Raw genomic sequence first — 20,869 nt, 5'->3', positions numbered from 1 at the left:
GAGCTGTGTGTCGTACCTTCCTGCTTCAAACGCTCCACCATTATACCAGTTCCCAAGAAAGCAACCATCACAGGATTGAATGACTACAGACTTGTTGCTTTGACCTCTGTAGTCACAAAATCCTTTGAGAGACTGGTGCTCTCCCATCTGAAGAACATCACAGATCCTCTGCTAGACCCCCTGCAGTTTGCATACTGAGCAAACAGGTCAGTAGTTGACGCAGTGAACATGGGACTCCATTTTATTCTCCAACAGTTTGAACACCCAGGAATGTATGCAAGAATTCTGTTCTTGAACTTCAGCTCAGCCTTTAATACGATCATCCTAGCACAGCTACACAACTACTCCAACTCAGCGTGCCGCCACCTGCCAGTGGATCACCAACTTCCGCACTGGCAGAGAGCAGCAGGTGAGGTTGGGAAAGTTCACCTCAAACACCCAGATCATCAGTACGGGTGCTCCACAGGGCTGTGTACTCTCACCATTGCTCTCCTCACTGTACACGAACGACTGTACACGAACGACTGTACCTCCACGGACCCCTCAGTCAAAATCTTGAAGTATGCAGACGACACTACAGTCATTGGTCTCATGACGAGTCTGCTTACAGACGGGTGGTTGATCAGGTGGTCCTTTGGAGCAGCTACAACAACCTGGTGCTAAATACAGCAAAAAACGTGGAGATGACAGTGGACTTCAGGAGGAGCCCTCCAACTCTGCCAGCACTCACCATCCTGGACAGAACTGTGGTGGCAGTAGAGTCCTGCAAGTTCCTGGGCACAACAATCACCAGGGACCTGAAGTGGGACAGCAACATCAGCTACATCACCAAGAGAGCTCAGCAGAAGATGTACTTCCTGCGTCAGCTGAGGAAGTTCAACCTGCCCCAGGAGCTGATGGTGCGGTTCTACACAGCCATCATAGAGTCTGTCATCACCACGTCCATCACAGTGTGGGGCAGCTCAGCCACCAAGCATGACCTCCACAGACTGCAGCACATCATCAGGTCTGCAGAGAGGACAACTGGGGTTAAGTTGCCCACATTGCTAAAACTGCATGCCTCCAGAACCAGGAAGCGTGCAGAGAAGATCTCCACTGACTCGTCCCACCCCGGGCACCATCTGTTTCAGCTCCTTCCCTCAGGCCGGCACTTCGGCCAGATGAGGATCAGGACATCCAGGCTACAAAGGAGCTTCTTCCCACAAGCCATCACTCTCTTGAACAGTTAAAATATTGCACATAAACAATATTCCAGCTTCTAAACTGCACTTCTAAAATACTTGTATATAGTAACTCAACTCCATCCTCTAAAATTACCATCTTCAGACCAGTGTTTATTCTAGCATCTTACTTACCTACCATATTACCCCACTTATCTGGCTGTCACCTCATTGATCCCTTTCTTTGCCACTATACACCCTTTAACTGCTGCTGCACTTAGCACTTTAACTTTAGATCCATACTTTGCACAATGTAAAGGTTACAAGTATAACTGTGTGTGTGTATGAGTGAGTGATGGTAGAAATGCATGTTTTATTTTATTTTTTTGTATTGTATTTTTTTTTATTGTATTTTATTTTATTTTATTTTATTTTATATTTTATTTTATTTTATTCACTACATGTAAATGTCTGTCTGATACTGTGCACTGTGAGCTTCTGTAACCAAAACCAAATTCCATGTATGTTTAAGCATACCTGGCCAATAAAGCTTGATTCTAATTCTGATTCTGAACTATACAGAAAAAACCTGAGCACTCAGATTGGCCTAGACACATGTACGGTGGCCCATAATGAACAAACAGGATGATCATTTAGCCAACCCTTTCCTTCAGCACGCACCTCTAATTTAAACACATAGCACTGAGTAAATATCAACATAACAAAATATTTCATCCTTGTCTTATTCCTTCACAATTTTCAATAAACAAACCAATAATGATAGACTGTCCAGTGGTGAATCAAATTGGTTTAATACATCACTTTAACAGGTAGGCCTGTTAATAACACTATCACCACAAGTACATAAAAGAAAGAACTTGGTGCCAATGTTGAGTAGTTTTTTTTTTTTTCTCTCTCAAATAGCAGTCCATATTTTATCGCATATATTTTGGGTTAGGCCTGCAGATACAGCTTGAACATGTTGTGTGTAGCACATTGCTGTTCTCAGTGGGGAAATGTGCTGTGGGCATGGGCCATGAAGGGGATTTGTGTTGTGACTGCATGTTGTTTGGCTCTGGTGTATGTAGTGTTGGGAGGACACTGTCTATTGTGGAGGGGCCAGTGTTCTGGGCTTCTGGGTCCTTTGCGCAGATCTGTGATGGCGGCGGCGGCTCTGCAACAGGAAGCATGTGATGCCGATTCCTCCTGTATGTCTTCCCATCGGGCTGGATGATGTAGGAGCGCGGCTCCTTGCTCATCTCCTTTTCAGTCCTTTACAGTGGCTGCGCGTGTCTGACGTGACATCAGTGCGTTCAGCGGGCAAGCCTAATGTTGGGTCACGGGGAATGTTTCTGAGGTTCAGAAGATTGAGGAAAACATCAGTTCCATCTCTGTGAGGTTTCTCCATCAACTGCTTAGCACTGCGGACCACTCTCTCCACTAGCCCTTTCGACTGGGGAAACTCGGGGCTGCTGGTGGAATTAGCGAAATCCCATTGTTTGGAAAAATCTTCAAAATTCTGATTGGTGTATTGTTTAGCATTGTCACAGAAGAGGGTGTGTGGTGTACTGTGGCAGAGAAGTGTCTTTTCAATTTGGAAAAAGACATGTCACGGAGAAGGTCGATTTCAAAACATCCGGAATATGAATCCACAAGCACTTGGTAATGCTTGCCACACCACTCAAATATGTCTGTGGCCACTGTGGACCATGGGAGGTCTGGAACTTTATGAAGTTGAAGAGATTCTTTTTGCTGGTGAGACTTGGTGCTATTGCACTTCACATGAAAGCAATTCCTCAGTGATGTTTGTTGACAGTGTTGGCCAAAAAATGCTTCTAGCTCTACGCTTGGTTGCTTCAATATCTGGGTGCACAATGTTGATTATATTCTTTGTGCAGAGTTTGGGGAATGACTGCCTTGTGACCTTTCATGACAAGCTCATCCTCCACCGTGACTTCATCCCTGTAAGGGAAAAAGAGACTGACAGCGGGCTGGAGCTGCCTTTTTCTGGGGGGCCATCCTTGTTGGATGACTGCACTGAGGGTTTGTAGCACATTGCCCTCTGCTGAGTGCCTTCTGAGTGAGTTCTTTCAGGTGGGCTGTGGAGATGTAACTCACCGACATGACTTCAAAAATGTTATTTTCAGCAGTGCTTTGGGAAATTTGTGAGTTTGGAGCTCTTGAAAGTGTATTTGCCCTTTTTGTACACCAAGGTGATATCATAGCTCTGCAGCCGGAGCAATATTCTCTGGAGACGAGAAAGGGCTGTGTGAATAGGCTTCTTCAGGATCGTTACCAGAGGTTGGTGGTCGGTTTCCATGACTGTGGGCTTTCCATATATGTAGTTCTTGAATTTTGTGCAAGCAAAAGAGTCTGCGCCAATACCTGTGGGCTGGACAGGCATAACATGAGGCGGTCAAATGCCTCCTGATGCTGTTGGAACCAGCACCATGCAGTCTCCTTGTGGGTTAGTTTCCTCAGAGGTGCTGTTTGGGATGTACTTGCAAAGGTAGTTAACCATTCCAAGAAAACGCTGTAGTAAAGTGATATCTGTGGGAACTGGCATGTTAGTGATCGCTGCATCGATGATGACTGAGCATGGTTGTCCTGCGAACAGGTGTCCTGTAGAGCGCCAAAATATCTCGCTTGCAGAGTTAATGCCAAATGGCATCCGTAGAAATCTGTAACGCCCAAGTAGAGTGCTGAATGTTGTCAACTTTGAAGACTTCTTGTCAAAACGTACCTGCCAAAACAAATTTTTCACATCCATGACGGAAAACACTGTTGGCCCTGACATCTGTGCTGCTACCTCCTCAACACTGCACACAGGGTGATGGGGCCTTTTCAATGCTGTGTTAAGGTCTTTTGGATTTATGCACAGTCTGATTTCTTGCTTGCCCTTCTTATGTGCTGCCACAATGGAAGAGACCCAGTCCGTGGGCTGTGACTGGTGATATGACACCTGTGCTTTGCATGCTTTCAAGTTCAGCTTTGACTCTTTCTTGCATCGCGTCAGGGATGCGGTGGGCTGGCCAGATCACAGGCTGTATGTCGGGATCCACCGTCATGGAATATGTAACTGGGAGTTCTTCAAGCTCATCACTGAATAGGTCTTTGTATTCTGTAAAGATCTGTGTGCTGAAATCTGTGCTGCTTTCCATAGTGACTTGATGGACATCAGCACTCATTTTGACAACTCTCATGTTCATGCATGCACAAAATCCTAGCAATAACTGCATCTCTTTGTCCACTATGAAGAAAGACAATGAGCGGTGCTGCTCTTTTAAGCAGCATGGCAGTGTAACCATGCTGTTGGTCTTAATGGTGGTGCCCCCATAAGCAACAAGATTTGCAGTTTTTCTTTAAAAGTTGCTTACCATTGGTTACTCCTTTGAAGGTCTCCAGTGACATTACATTGCATTTTGCTCCTGTGTCAACTTTAATTTCAGTCGGCATGCCATTTATATGTATTGTAACAAATCCTTCATACATCTCATTGGCTTTAGAAGCAACACAGTTAACACAATTTTCAACTTGGACACCATCCACATAGAACGTTTTATCTTCACATGCTGTGGGCTGATCCACTGCTACTTCATATACAGACTGCTTAAAAGCCTTTCTGTTTGAATTTCTTTAATTTCATGGTTTAGACCTGCAGCAACTTTTGTAGTAGTTTAGTTTTTTACAATTATGGTATTATTGTTCGAACAGGCATGTGCACTTCAGCCACATAGACAAACGAACGTTCCCATTCAATGGCTTCTGGTCCAGCAAGATTGAGGACAATACAAGCCCTTGTCTTTGCAGGCTTGTCGAAATGTGCTTCTACAGGATGATCATTTAGCCAAATGATCTACAGTTTCTGAAGGGTTTTATTAGCTTCAGTGTGGAAACAACAACCTATCTACCTGAGGAGCTGTGACCGTTTCTCAGCTGACCTCAGAACAGCTGTGGCTCGGCCATAGACTTTACTTCCGACTCTGTTCATCTCTGTACGAAACGCTACACAGCCCAGAGATTCATAGTAACTTTGACTTCTTGAGATGTTCAGGTATGCAGCACACATGCTATAGGCTAACATATAACATCGCTATGGTAAAAATGCAGCTAGCTAATGAGTTTATGAGCGCAGTTAGCACATTAAGATTGTAAAATGCAAACCTTGTATTTCATTTTTTGTTTGGACCGCTCATAATGTTGCTGGCCAAATCAGCATAGTAGTAAAAGGCTTCATCAGGGACAGCAATTGCCTATGATTCTTGGCTAAAGAAATTATATTGCCAAAAAATCTTGGATTTGGAAACAGAACCTAAAATATTATACAGGGAGATTCACTCGAAAGAGGCCCGGAATATTCTGTTGTAACTGCCGTTAGGATGAAGCAGTCTGAACCAAAAAAGTACGCTGCATACCTCCGATCTCCGTTTTCTGCCAGACACATGAAGGGGTACGGGGGTATGCACCCAGAAGTTGTAAATGGAGGTTAAACACAGGGGCATCCCGGCTTGTTCGGAGCTCCATATACTGAGGAGCACATTGCATGTTGTTTCATTGAAATTGCTTCGTCTGAGCTAGAGTTATTACAGAATATTCGGGGCCTCTTTCGAGTGAATCTCCCTGTAGAATTTGAACCAACACTCATTTTCGAACAACATGGTGGTAAAGATAAGCAGCAACTTAAAAGATTTTCATAAGAAAAGGCTAAATTTTCTGTACAAAGAGTTCAGGCCTTATTCACACACGCTACCTCTGTGTGACGTGAGCGATGCCGGAGCATAAGCGCTATAGCTTAAACACGCTGGCCTTTCATACATACAGCATTTGTGCTGTGGAGTGGAGCAACAAGAGACCCACCTAGCAAATAAGTTCTGGCCCGGATCCGGCGTAATTCTGCCAGTTTTTCCGGCCCAGACCTGGCTGCCGGATCCAGCCCAGAATCAACATTGCTCACCGGGCCCGAAGTGGCCCAGATGCCTGCAGCCAAATGTGAGCTGACTATAGGCCATAACTGAGCCAGAACTTGCAGAGGCACCATCATCTTGCCCGTGTCTTTCCTAGAAGACCGCTGACAGTGCCATAAATCAGCTAAAAGATAACCAGAACTAGGCAAGATGAACATAAAGCTGTAGATTAATGTAGATTAAGCTTGTGTTAAAATACAAATAACATTCATAATAATTACCAAATAAATTGAAGTCTCTTAAATTTCCATGACAAAAGTGAATTAGTGAATGCCATTTATAGATTACATATAAAAAAAACTTAAAGCCACAAAATGAGTGTTGACCACTAGAATCAACAATGTCCTAAAACAGAAAAAAGACAACACTGATGGCAGCTTTAGATATTTTAATAGTTATGATCACAAATATACATTCTTAATTCATACAAATGTAGGCTGTTTGAATTAAAATGGACATTTGTAAACACTTAAACAACTGTCAATTTATTGAAATTGGTGACTTTTATACAGAGCTCCATAAAATAAGCAAATAAATGAATCCCATTCCAGTGAAAACTAGAACCATCTATTGATGAATCTTTCAATGTTTCCATCAGTGACTTTGCTACACATGGGGTTCCTCAGTACAGCAACAGTGAGGAAAAAAAGATAAATCGTCATTAACATCTGGAACATTTTGGTGTATTGAAAAATGTGGAAACCGTTTATACAGAAATTATGTCCAGAGATTTTAAAAAGCGCTATGAGACAACTGTTCACATTTTTTTCTTTTTGCCAAAAACAGCTCAAATTTGATGCCGGGCTGCTTTTTGCCAGTGCCTAGCCAACACTTAAATATGTTCATAATCCTCATATCTGTAATATTAAACAAGTTGACACTCAAAATACAAGAATAAAAACAGACAATTTCTCTCCAAAATCTCAAACACATTCACAATGAAATCTGACTTGTTATATATCAGGTAGTTTTTTTTAATCATATAGTTGTCATGTGAGAGCCATTTTCTCATTGTATTTTTTGTCTATGGTCCAAAAAGGTATCTTTTTGTAAATGTTACATATTTTAATAAATAATTAATGTTGTATTCACTGGGTGGTGGACCATTCTCAGCAAACAGTAACAGAGACTTTGTAGTGGTATGGTAGTGTGTGTGAAGCTTATACAACTATCAGGCATAGTGGCATTGCTGAGGTGTCGCTGAGACCTGTCCAGTACCTTAAAATATCTAGCCAATGGTGGTCTTGTGATCAGAAACTGCTAAACTATAGTTTCTAACTGTACAGCTACACACTGTACCAATGATGCAGGTGTGTAATCAGTGGCCAGTAAGTGTGTAAAACCTCCAGAAACCCAGTTGTATCTGATAAATTATATCAGTGCAGCACACACCAACATGTCACTACCATGGCAATGTTACTGCTGTGCTAATAATGATCCACAACCCAAATATATAATGTAATGGTGGTCCTATTCTCCAACTTTTCTCCATTTTCCTTCCTAACAAACAATGTGATTATGCTCCATCAATATGTTAAAGATTGCCTAATTAATAATTTTACTACTTACTGTTGACAATGGGCCCTCATCAACAAGGACTGGAAGGACGTTTTCCCATTCACCCCTTTCCTGCTAACCTCCTTTGCCAGTTTGTTAGTAGCATTTCCATCACTCTTCATGCTGTTGTTTTCATCGGTGCCCTCAGCCAATCCTAGGTTTGTAGTCTGCAAAATAATTTAAATGACTCACAATTATGGAAGCATGGGGAAAGAAGTCCCCAGGTTAAGATGCCAACCCCCTTATGTTCTCTCCTAATGAAATGATGGGCCAAATCTAATCTTAACAAATTGGCTTAATTATTTCCCTAAACTTTTTTGTTTTGGGCTCAGCTGACCAATATTTTTGTCAATCGATTCTAGCTGTGCATGTATTTATGTTAAATTAATAAAATGTATTTATATTACTATTAATATTAAGTAATCTCAGATGATCTTGCAATGAGTCCTCAAGTTCTGCAACGATGACGGGAATTCTGGGGCAATGATGATATTCAATATGTTTTATCTACAAATCTGCTGATGCTGATACATTAACATTTATAAAATGTAGAAACTGAATACTCACAGTAGATGAAACACACCTTCTCTCTCTTGGCTGATTACACAAATGGTGGCAAGGGCTTCCTCCACTGACAAGAAAATTCCTCAGTCTGAGGATGATTTTCCCTCACTGCTTCAAAATTTACTCACTGCTAGCTGAGTGTTTTTCACTCAGGCTATCGAGTTTGCGCGCCACTGCCTGACTGATTCTCCCAGTGAGAAAACTCTTTAGTTGTGAGGGAAAATGTCTTGACCAAGATAAGCATTACAGAAATATAACATTATCTAACAATATAACATTTATTTCTGTATTGTTATGAAGACAGTAACCTTAACAACACGCAGATATTTTTAGCAGAGCAGGGTCACTAATGTTCTGCTTGGCTAATGTTAACATGCTACTTATGCATATGCTAGTTCCAAGTGGCATAACAGTAAAGACAGCAAAGAGAGGAAAAAGCTACAGAATGCTGCCATCTACAAGCTGCTAAAACACCCTGTGTCAGGTAGCAGAAAATGCCACACCACATGTTAATAATTGCAATTAAAGTAAAAAGAATTTCTAACAAGAATTGCTTATTTTGAAAAAAAGTCGTTGATATCTTATGACCTACTTTGAAGAATAAAGTTTCAGATTTCTCCTAGTTGTCCTCAGCCATTACATGGATTTATTAAATTCCATCAATACACCTCAATACTTCCTTGAGAAGAGGTCTAGAAATGGTTAAATGAACACACTGACATATGTAAAAACACTACTTATCATTAATTTGTATTTATTGTAAAATAAGTGTTTCCTGAGCAAATAGATGTTCACTCCCCACATAAATAGCTTTTTAAATAAAATATACTGCAAACACAGTGTCCACTTACCACACACATGAGAGCAGCAGAAAACTGCAAGTGAGAGAGTGCCATTCCACAAGAGAAATCTAAAATAAAAATATATATAATCATAAATAAAAACCCACATTCAAAAACCAATTAATCACCTTTGATTTACATACACTCTGATTATTCCGACACGATTAGTTTTACTAGGAGATGTGGGGAAATGTAATTTTACCACAGGATGTCTAATGTTTATGACCGATTCATACCCGATAAGAAATCAATATACCAGTAATCTATTTAAAGTACCGAGGTGAGAGCGGTACTCGAATTAAGCAGTATGTTCACACCAAAAAGGCAGTACATTCGATTACGATGAGATCTGTATTTTAACCAAGTATGGATGTCAATTAATCCATGTCCATAGTTCTTATAAGTGTGAAGTAATAATTCCAGAGTGAATTACATTTACATTTTATAATTCTAGCACTTTTGGTAATAAAAGTCCTGTTTTAATCCAACTCACGATAATGTAACAAAATCTGCTAATAGACATTGCACCTCTGTTTTTAGGTGACTGGGAGACAAGTCTAACCACTAAAATGGAGCTCTTAGCACAGTTCCTTTAACCTCAAGTTCAAACAGGACTACTGATCTACAGCATTTTTGGTGATTGGCTAAGTAGAAAGAGAATGAAATTAAAGATCTTAAGGATCCTCTCATAAGACAGCAATATTTCTGTCCTATTGGGACACATTTGTCAAGTTAAATGAGCCCACGTTACTTGCCTAATGGTATACTATTTGGTATTAACTGGAAGTTAGTTTTTGTTGGTTGTTGTTTAATTTTAACTTTAAAGGCCGTTACACACAGCGCAACGCAAATGAACGGCTCGAAAATGTAAAATAATCAGACATGATTTTTTTCCCGTATCAAACGCACTGGACGCGATGAAATTATTTATGCAATGTTTGTCGGAATTTTGCCACAAAAATGAACAAACGGGCCAGATGTGGAGTGACAGATTTCCGTTGCTCCTCAAACAGTGGGTAAACCATGACACTGCGGACTGCTGTTCATTCTGGAAAAGTGAAAGGAGCTTGGAGAGTTTCACCACCTCATTCTGCAGCTGGACCTTTATATGAGATTCACATACAGCTCGGATATGTGTAACTCAGTTTGAGCTTCTTTTGCTAACACCATCCGTGAGGAAGCGGAGAGCAAACGCTGGTCACACAGTTTTGTTTGCTGGTCGTCGAGCTGCCAACACCAGAGACCAGGGCGCAGTCAAAGTTTGCCAAAAGTGAACAGAGGCTGAATAAAGTAATTTTTCGCCATCCGAAAAAATGCGCTTGATGTGAAAGAGATCATCATTTACACACATGCTTGATTTCTCTATAAATCGCGCTTGGTGTGTAAAGGCATCATGCTGACGTGAACGTCCGAGATAAGAGGTTTTGATCCAGGCTATCCCAGCTGATGTGGGGAAATTACAGATAGCTAACTTTATCCCGCACAAACTGGCCAGTCGAATCCCTTATACATTACACTACAGGACCTCCCCTGGTAAAACCCATCCAGTTTGGATAGGCCTTACGTCTAAAATATTTTCTAACTACAGGCAATGTCTATTTAAAAAAAAAATAACTTAAACATATAGCTAGCTAACTTACAGTTACGGTAAACACCCCACACTAGTGTCCCTCTTTGTAAACCCTCTGTGGTGCCCAGTTTTATTGGCGCCAAAATAAAACGGACGCCGACAAACCAAGCTAACTTTACCTTCATCTCTAAAGCTAGCAAAAAGAAAGCTACCAACAAGCTATCACTGACAGAAGAAGAATAAGTTACCCTAAAGTATCTTTTTAGCAAGCATGTCCATACTGACTGTGGAATGAAAGCTAATTTAACCTAGTGAGCTAAGTTAGCTAAAGTAGCTAGCTGACTAATTCAGCTAAGTTAGCTAGCTAGCTAGCTATCTGGTTATCTGCATATATCAACTTTTGAAATATCTGGACTAAATTATGAGACTACTCTTAAAATTAACTAGTTAGCTAGCTAACTTTAACAAGAAGGTGATGGCCAACGTTAGCTAGCATGAGGAAATGAACTGGTTTGGTTTTTGAGTGAAAACTACATTCAACTGCAGCTAGCTAGCGCTAGCAAAGGAACTGTACAAAGTGAAATTTCAAAGAGAGGAATGTCATTTATTTTAAAAAGTTCCCTTACCTGGAGCTAGTGGCAGCTCCACCAAACACTTGCCTCAGCAACCGCAAATTCAGCTCACTTCCTTTGATGAGCGCCAAGAGCCAATCCCATAAGGCACTGCGGCGTTTACAGAGAACTGAGAGCAGAAAACCCAATTAGAATAGTTGAAGTAACATCTTCACTCTGAGTGCTGCAGTTTTACAGCGGCTGTTGAATATTAAGCGAATATTTTCATTTAAAGTCTGGCTCTGAACATTCTCAGCTGGTTAGCCTATTATAGTGAAGGCATAATCTAGTGGATTGGGTGCATTATTATATTTCTAATATTCCTAACGTATTTATTCTTATTCTTATTATTATTATTATTATTGTTGTTGTTTTGTTGTTAACAACAATAATAATAATAACAATAATATCACAGAAATAATCCATAATAATAATAAAAAATAAATATCAGAGTTCTTCATGGTGGGTTAAAAGAAAGAAAGTAATTATTGTGACAGAAATGTAAAATCATGACGTAAACAAATTAATGAAATAATAATAATTGTCATCAATTGAAACAGTTATAAAAATGAACTTTTTTTAAAATAAAAATGCATACAACTAATTAAATAAAAGAATAAACAAAGGTATTAATCTATTCATAAGTATTAAAAATATGTAAAACGTATTATTATTATTATTATTATTATTATTATTATTATGACTGCGCTTTCACCCAATCCACATTATCAAACTTCACAGGAAATCAAACCATGTGGCAGCAGGCTTACTGTTAGGGCACAACCTGCTTTAGGTGCATTTTTAAGTATTACAATGCATTCTTTTGAGAATGGCTAGCAGAAAAATGGAGGAATCTGATTGGTCCTCAAACTGGACTGCTTTGTGAATTGTAACTCGGCTCAGATCTGGCATGCCATCAATAAGCCGGAATACACTCAGCCGACAGAGCCCGGACTCAGCCTAAGCCCGGGATACCGTATGTGAGCCGAGCCAGAACGTAACTGACAGTGCCGACACTCAGCCAGAATCGGCCCAGATCTGTCTTGCTATGTGCGGAGTTATACAGACATTCCTTTTTCCAGATGGATAAATGGGTAAAATCAGTCACTCTGTTCAACAAAAATATAATTTATAATAGTGCATGGTATATTTGTTTGTCCTGGACAACATTCAGATTAAGAAGAAGTTTCAAGCCTTGTAGACCAACGAGGAAATCTGTTTGCTTTAATGTTTAAAGTTTGTTTAAGGTTGTCTGTTTAATGTTTCTGACTTATTTCAGGGTATTTTGCTGTGTGATGTATGCGGTGCACAGAAAAAATGGGTCTATTCTCTAAACACAGCGCCACTTTAGTGCACCATCTGGGCCACTCTGCCTCTTGGCAACCACAGCCTATGTGAAAGCCCCCCAGTAGAGTCTGGTTGCAGACATGCACTCTCAGACAGAGGCACTCTCAGCCCGTGACGTCACGTACACATGCACTCTCTATCGAAAGCCAGTAGTGCTAAAACGTCTCAAGACTTTTCACCTACAGACGGCAATATCATCACTGTACAGACGTGAAAGAAATACTTGTACAGACAGAAATAACATGTGGATACGCAAAATATTTCCATGTGCAGACGGCCAAGCATACCATATACAGACGAAACATTTTGACGCCTGTACATGTGAAAAGATGGAAAGAGACCATTAGAACCATTAGGATTAAAACCTGATGGTTTTGCTTTCTAAACGGGAATTAGCTTAATGGTTACCATTAGAGACCACTGGTTTTCTGTAGGACACCTTTAGATCCCATTATGAAACCTTCAAATGCATCTGGAGTCAGTCCCTGAACACCTGTTAAACCAGTAGAGTCCTTGACACTGTGATATCAACCCCTCAGGAGAACACTAAATGTAGTTATGTTATAACTGAAGTTTGAGGCGGAGTAACATGGCTGAAACCCCTCGTTCTTCCGATCTCTCACATCCTCACCTTCTATACCCGTAATGAAGTGTTCACAATCCCCACCGCCATGCCATCTCCTCCCGGTTCCTCGGTCCTACATCAGTCCTGCTACAGCTATGCGGAAGGGGGGGGGTCTGGCCTTCTAGTTACAGGCAGAAGCTGCCCAGAACTCCAGCTCAAATTCTCAGAGTTTTCCCCCCTCCCTCAATCAGTCTTCCCTCATACTACCACCACATGTTAAAGGCAGGTTTTTGGTTTCACTAATCGATAGATTATTCGACTATCAAATTAGTCGTTTGTTGCAGCCCTAATTCAAACTAAAATCTAAGAGTAGTCTTCTACACAAGCTGAGTTCTTATAAATGCAAATTCCATTCCTCTCCAAATTATTGATGCCAAAACTCATTAAATGTGATCAAAGATTTTATAAAATCATGCTCGCTGGCTGATAATATTGGATGTTTACTGCATGTTATATTTTCCACAGATGCAGCTAAGTCATACTAGGCTGTATTGTCTCACAAAGCCATGCAGGCTTGAATGGCAGTATCTGTGGTTAGAAAAATATGGTTTAGGCACTGGCTTTACTGCCATGATAAGGCAGATGCGAGTATGCTCCGTTTTTGGTTCCTAAATAATTGTTCCTACTAGATAACTGTAAGTACTAGAGACATGACAAGGCGGCCGGAGGTCATTTATTTTCAATGAGAGCTGGCTATTTCCGGCAACAGGAAGCAGCGTGAACACTGGCAGTGCGAAGTGGGCATCAGCGACTCAACAAAGTTGTGCGTAGTTTAATTTCATGCAAATAAGGAGCAAAGTGACATGCTGATTACCAATAGGAGTTGAGCATTCAGCAGCATAGTAGGAGTGATTTGTTCTTGGTGTCATGGCATGAAACCATGGCAACCAACATGGAACAAATTATTGATGTTCATCTTAAATCTCTCTTTTTGCAGTTTTGTTAGCTACTAGCTGGTTATTATCTGTGTTGCCATGTAACCTAAAAGTCTGCACGCTGATCTTCAGGATTAGAGGGTGAATTAGCAGTTATTTATTAGCAGCATTTAAGACCATTTGTGGTTAAATCGGTGTTAGAACTTTGTGTATTAATGATCAGCAGAGCTTTATATTACAGGAAAGGAGGATTGTTATTTTACCTAAAAATCTAGTTACGCTGTGGAGACGCAACAGGGCAGTAAAAGAGCTGCGTGTTGCCGATCCCTGGCTTAGCTAAAATGGAAGAAAAAAAATTTTGTAATAGACTAGATCACATAGAGTGATCTTTTTGTATATTTGCAGCTTTTCAATTGTATGTTTCTTTCTGTCACTTGATTAAATGCAGTGTCTTGTTTACGCTATCAGTTGCACTTGGTTTGTCACGTGGAGATACACAAACATTCTGACAATCACGCTTTGAAAGTACTTAAAAAGTAGTGCACTACTTTTCAAAAAGTAGCTAAAAAGTAGCCACTACTTTTTCTGGAAAAGTAGCTTAATTGTAGCTAGCTAAAAATTTTGGGACAGTAGCTACAAAGTAGCTAGCTACTAATTTTTCAGTAGCTATCCCAACCCTGGTAACAGTACAGTACCACTTTACAGTGTCTTACCTAACGTTTTCAACCTTGAATATATATATTATGCTGCCACAATCAGTGATCTTTATCTTTGTTATGCTGGCTTTAATTTTGAAGGAAAAAATGACTTTCCACCAACGGTTTCTCATTTAACGGAGCTCTGGTCATGTGACGATGCATTGACCATGTGTGAAGTAGGTGGTGCACAATCATAGTCACGTGATTATAACATTTCGGTTATGAAACTTCCATGTATTATCACATGCAGATTGTGTATCACCGTGTAGACGTGTGATATCACGCTGTATGGACATTGCATTGTATGTAAGCGCCTCATGAATATGGAATACAATACGTTACATCTCATCAGGTGTTGTCACGCTCCCTTATTAAAATGTAGATGTATTCATATACAGCTTTACTAATTGGATATAAGATGTCAAAACGTGTAAATGCGTAATTTCGGCGATTGCACATTAGGCGTTTTGGCACTATTGGCTTTCTATACCTCTCTGCCGCAATGGCAGATGTAGCCCACCGACACGTCAATTTTTGGCTGCTTCTGCTTAGTCATAACCTGGCGAGAGGATTACATTTGATGTACCTCCCTGTTACAAAAAGTCATAGAACCCATTAAAAGTATCTGCTGCTTCCTGGTGATGTCCAGTAGTTGCTAATGGTATTCTGTGTTTTCCTGATGGGTTGATATCACAGTGTAAAGGACATTTTTATCAGGTGTTTTGGGACTGATTCCAAATACATTTGATCATTTTGTAAAGGTCTCTAACTTCAACCATCAAGCCAATTCCCATTAGGAAGCAAAAGACACATGATAACAACGAGCTGTTCAGTTACCATAATCTGCTGTAGATTTCGGTGCCACATCGAACTGGGATGAGACCAGAGTATACCACGGCATCAGACCTTGTCTGGACTAATTTGCACACCTCTTTAATGTTTGCTTTAGTTTCTTCTGACTGCCGCAGACAAACAGCATTAGTACCTACATGAGTGACTATCCTTGAATGTCTACAATTAGCTAGCAGCTTCAGGTTCCTTCTAATGGCTTGCACCCTGGCTCCAGCAATAGAGCCCTCACAGCTAACTGCTACTGGTGCCTCTAAAGGAGAAGCTATTTTCATGTGTTGTAAAACAGAATTACCCATAACCAAAGCTCCTTCAACAGACATCTCAGAGGGTGTCTCACTGAGTGGGGCAAATCTGTTGGACACGTGAATGGGAGAGGAGTGGTGTTCATGTGGGATAGCTTTAGCATTAGCTTTAGCTTTGCAACTATGCTGCTGAGGCGCCACCCATTTGCCCCGCTGTGTGGGCTCTATTGCTGGAGTCGAGGGCTTGCTAACTCTCTTTGAGGCACCTGGAGCTTCTAACAGTGAGTCTGAGCCCTGCTAAATAGCCCTGCTCTTTTCTTATTTCCTGATGCACACTTCTAACTGTATAATTTTCTCCGTCAAGCAAGAAACTAACACTTCTCACAAAGTTAGTAACGCTGCTGTCACTAGTGACAGATAAAGAGACATAGCTTAATAGGGGTGCAACGATTATTCGACTTGGTCCACTAAATTCGACGACCAAATTAGTTGGCAACTAATGTAATAGTCGATTAGTTGGTGACGTCATTATACCTCTTTATCGCGCTCACTAGGAATGGTTTGACATTACCGCTTACTGGAGAGCTGACAGAAGCGCGATGTCAGGCTCAAGAACGAAGTCCTCAAAAGTGTGGGAACATTTCACGCTAAACTCAGTTGTCAGTTGTGCTATTTGTAAAGCTGAACTTAGCTGGCACGGGAGCACATCTTCCATGCTGGAGCATCTGAAGAAGAAAAATGTCGGCTCACTACATGAAGAAAATGAATCTCGGTAAGATACGCCTCGTCCCAAACCGCGTACTAGCACACTAAATAGCGTGTAAAAATAGTGCATATACCATTAGAAGTGAACTCATTAGTGTTGTATGTGAAGTACAGAAGTGTGTGGTTTGGGACGCGACGAAAGTTGTGCTAGCGAGCTAGTTAGTTTATGTTAATGTTAAAGCCGTCCTACTTCATGTAAATTGCTGTAACATCTGTTTCAAAACGCATGCTCTCTTGAATCGTTAATTGAGTTGGAACACAGAAGCAAGTAACTATTATTCACAGCGACCCTGTTCACTTTCCAAATGATAATGTTTAGGGTTTTAAACATTGCATCGTTGTCTTAACGTCAAGGCCACCGGTGCGTTCAAATTCGACCCTAACCCTAACCCTAACTTCTTCCCATCTGCTCCATCAGAGCACGTCTTCTCTGCAGCGGTGAATATCTGCTCTCAGAGGGGAGCCAGCCTCTCACAAGAGCACACAGAGATGCTGATTTTCCTCTGTTTCGATAAAGACCTGTGATAGTAGAATTTAGTTGCAATTCGTCTTTGTCTTCATTGTTAGTTAGCAAATGCATAAACAATCTCAAGCTAAATTTAAAATCTAATAGCCACAGAAGAGTTTTTTTGGTAATGTACAGATTCATAATCTAAATAATTGATTATTAGTTTCAGTAATCGATAGATTATTTGACTATCAAATTAGTCGTTTGTTGCAGCCCTATAGCTTAACACGCAGCACTCAGAGCAAAGCAACAGTTTACGGTCTGCCATATTGATACTTACGTTGCCTTGTCCGCTGATTTGAATCCGATGAGAGAAAAAGTGACCTCCAAAAGTCAGTGGTTGTAATTTATTGTGAGTAATATGCAACAGCTACTTGAAAATAAAAGAAAAAACAGCAAGAGACTAGCAAGATACAGTGGAGACAACAGCAAATACTTGCACCAGTAAACATTACAGCACATAAATTGTTGTGACAACTCATGACAGCGCATGACATCTGCCATTAAATGTTTATGGTTATGGTTATGTCAATGTTATGCCAAAAACCCAGATTTCATATGAAAACACTACAGAGCACTCTGGTGATGTTGGTATTTCTGATCTCTCCTGATACATCTTATAATCCTCCCTGGTGCTCTGTTGAGGCCTTTCCGTTAAGACCACATATGCTTCAAGATGTGGTGTATGCCTTAAAATTTGGGAACGATTGTGAAAAATTTAAATTCTATGCCTATTTAGAATAATTATAATCACATGACAGGTGGCAAACCCCTTGTTAATTCGACCTAGGCTACCCATGGAATTGACATTCTACAATGTATCTTTTCTTAAGTTGGTCTTTCCTTTATTTCAAGCCATTAAACATAAAACCAGTCTCCCATTGTCCTCCTGTTCCTCAATACATGTAGGTCCTCAATACATGCTGTAGTGTTCTGTGAGATTAACTACTTTAGACTTATCCCATTATAGACTGAACCCAAAACGAACATGCAGAGAATAGTCTCTAAAATGTATAATGATTTATAGCAACATTTTAAAAAACCTTTACATGTTATTTTTACAAAGAACAAAGCTTGAGCCTTATGGTCCGGCCAAAATTGGAAGAATATCTGGCAATGCTTAACACTTACCTCTAAACATTTAGCTCCTTAGTCATTTCAATACAAAATCATGCAGAGTTTATTACACAGCTACACATACAGACATTACAAAATGGGTCTGATTTACACTTATAGCTATCACATACATGCAGCTCTCTAATTTTTAAGTGTTCAATCTTAATTTTATTCCAAATTCTGATCTTTACTTATTGAATAATATTATAATCTAATTTATTATTTTTAATATTATTATATATTATATTTGTTGAAATTTATAGTGAAATAGTGTTCGGTGAGTTTATTGCAGCTAAATATTTTAACATAAAGATTCTGGATTCTTACTTACTTTCTTGCATGTGTCTGTAAATTGTTAGCTGTTACTGGTAAATCATCTGTACATGTAAACAAAACTCAATAAAAACTGTTCAACAAAATTGCTTTGTCATGTGTGCCTGTTTCATTTACAACCATGTTGCTTGACTCTTTTTTTTTATAGGCTTGTTCAGTTCTACATCCGGATTGGTGGCAAGAACATGGGTCCAACCTGCACTAGGCCTCGCTCCCGCAATGAAGGTATCTCTCTCTGTTCCTCTTGGTTTTTATGCCAGTGTATATCTTTCTATAACCAGCTAATTAACAGACCAAGGGGCAGATTTACTAACATTTTCTGCTGTTGCAAACCCTGTTTTGGTGTTAAAAAGTTACTGTTGTGATTTCCTGCCATGATGCACAATGGCTCTTCATTGCCTGTAATGAGACCAAAGGCACAGGCACTGCTAAGTAAGATCACTAAACAATATACGTATTAATAGAAACATACAAATAAAAATATTGCAAGAGTAGACTAATAAAAGATCATCGATTGCCCAAGTACAGACAATGTCACTTGTGAAGGGAAAATTTTGGACCACTGCTGCACGCGTGTGACTCTCGGACATTCCTACTACAGTATCGATCACCTCATGCTAACATGCAGGCACAAACTTAAAACTAACAAGCTGGACGTCACAACAATGAAGAGGTGGACCAGTTACAGCTGCCTGTAGTTAAAGCTACAGGGCTGCTTGGAATCACAAATTCTACTGTTTTTGAAGAGGTGACAGATAAACTAGGCGAATACACAGACACCATGACGTCATATATGATCGTCTCCAAGAGATCACCAACTACAAGGTAAGAAAAACTCCCCTTCCCCTGAATGACCATCAGTTCACCAATGACCTGAATGAGTTCTACTGCAAATTTGAATGCACAGAGGACAATCTTCAGCCTTTCTCTGCCAGTGCCCTGCCCTCCTCCCCATCCCACCTCTGCCCCATGCTTATCTCAACATCAATGAGTAGAACATCAGTAGGATCTTCAGAAGACAAAAGGTGAGAAATCTTCAGGGGCAGTCTTAGTCAGACTTATCCACTCTGTGATCAGCAAGCATTAATTTTCACAAACATCTACAACAGATCACTGGAACTTTCCACTGTTCCCACATGCTTTAAAACTTCAGCCACCATTCCAGTCCCCAGAAAAACAACATTACTTGACTAAATTATTAAGACCAGTAGCCCTGGACTCTGTAGTCATGAAGATCTTTGAACACCGGTCTGTAAGGCCTTTACAAAACCTCTGCTGGATCCCCTGCGGTTCCAAACCAAGCAAACAGGTAGACAATGCAATGAACGGGGCCCTGTGCTTCATGCTACTGCGTTTGTGGACGTCAGCTCAGCTTTCAATACCATAGTGCTAGAGCATCTGTAGGTCAAACTGTCTCACTGTCTGTGCCAAATCCTGTCTGCTGGTGGATCATGGACTTTCTCAGAAGCTGGAGTTGGCAGGTGTAGCTTGGGAAACACACGTGGACACTCAATACTAGAATACCACAAGGTAGCGTGCTCTCTCCTCTTCTCCTCAGTCTCTACACCAACGCCTACAGCCTCCAAACTGTGAAGATCCTGAAGTTTGCAGGCAACACCACAGTGGTGGACTTAATAGCCAAAGATGATGAGTCTGCCTACAGAAAGGAAGTTGAGCAGCTGGTGTCTTGGTGCAGCAGCAACCTGCTGTTAAAGATGCAAAAGGCTGTAGAGATGGTGGTGGACTTCAGGCCAACCCTCTCGTTAGCCCTCTCAAAATCAGTGACTCTCTGGTTTCCACTGTGGAGTCATTCAGGTTCCTGGCCACACCCATATCCAGGGACCTGGAGTGGGAGAGGAACATGGTCTTTATAGCCAAGAAAGCACAGCTGAAGAAATTCAACCTACTGCAAATCCTGATGATCCAGTTCTACACAGCAATTATTAAGTCCATCCTCACATCATCCATAACCATCGAGTTTGGTTCTTCCACCTCACAATAACGAGTTAAACTCCAGCGCATAATCAGATAACGGGAGAGAATCATTGGATGTAGTCTGCCATAACGCTTCATGGGCACAACAAGAGGAAGAGGAACACTGATAGCATGGTGAAACTAAGTATGTCTTTAACAGGGATTTAAAAGAAGATTCTCCTGCCATCTTATAATAAGAAACTGATCCTAATGGACATACCCATTTATATGTATTTTTGCTGTGTAGTGTTTTTATTGATTAAATT

General features: G+C 40.6%; 1 protein-coding gene across 2 annotated transcripts in view; it reads left to right on the top strand.

Moving 5' to 3' along the window:
• reln (reelin) overlaps positions 1 to 20,869 on the top strand; it is a 292,302-nt gene that overhangs the window by 205,235 nt on the left and 66,198 nt on the right. For both annotated transcript variants that reach the window (XM_036561448.1, XM_036561447.1), the window contains exon 31: positions 18,778 to 18,854. In XM_036561448.1, the coding sequence (XP_036417341.1) occupies positions 18,778 to 18,854 (77 nt within the window). The remainder of the gene's footprint in view (positions 1 to 18,777; positions 18,855 to 20,869) is intronic.

Source organism: Colossoma macropomum, unplaced genomic scaffold, assembly GCF_904425465.1.
Source record: "Colossoma macropomum unplaced genomic scaffold, Colossoma_macropomum, whole genome shotgun sequence".
Classification (NCBI taxonomy): Eukaryota; Metazoa; Chordata; class Actinopteri; order Characiformes; family Serrasalmidae; genus Colossoma; species Colossoma macropomum.
The sequence above is the reverse complement of the archived record's forward strand: the minus strand, read 5'-3'. Positions and strand labels throughout refer to the sequence as shown.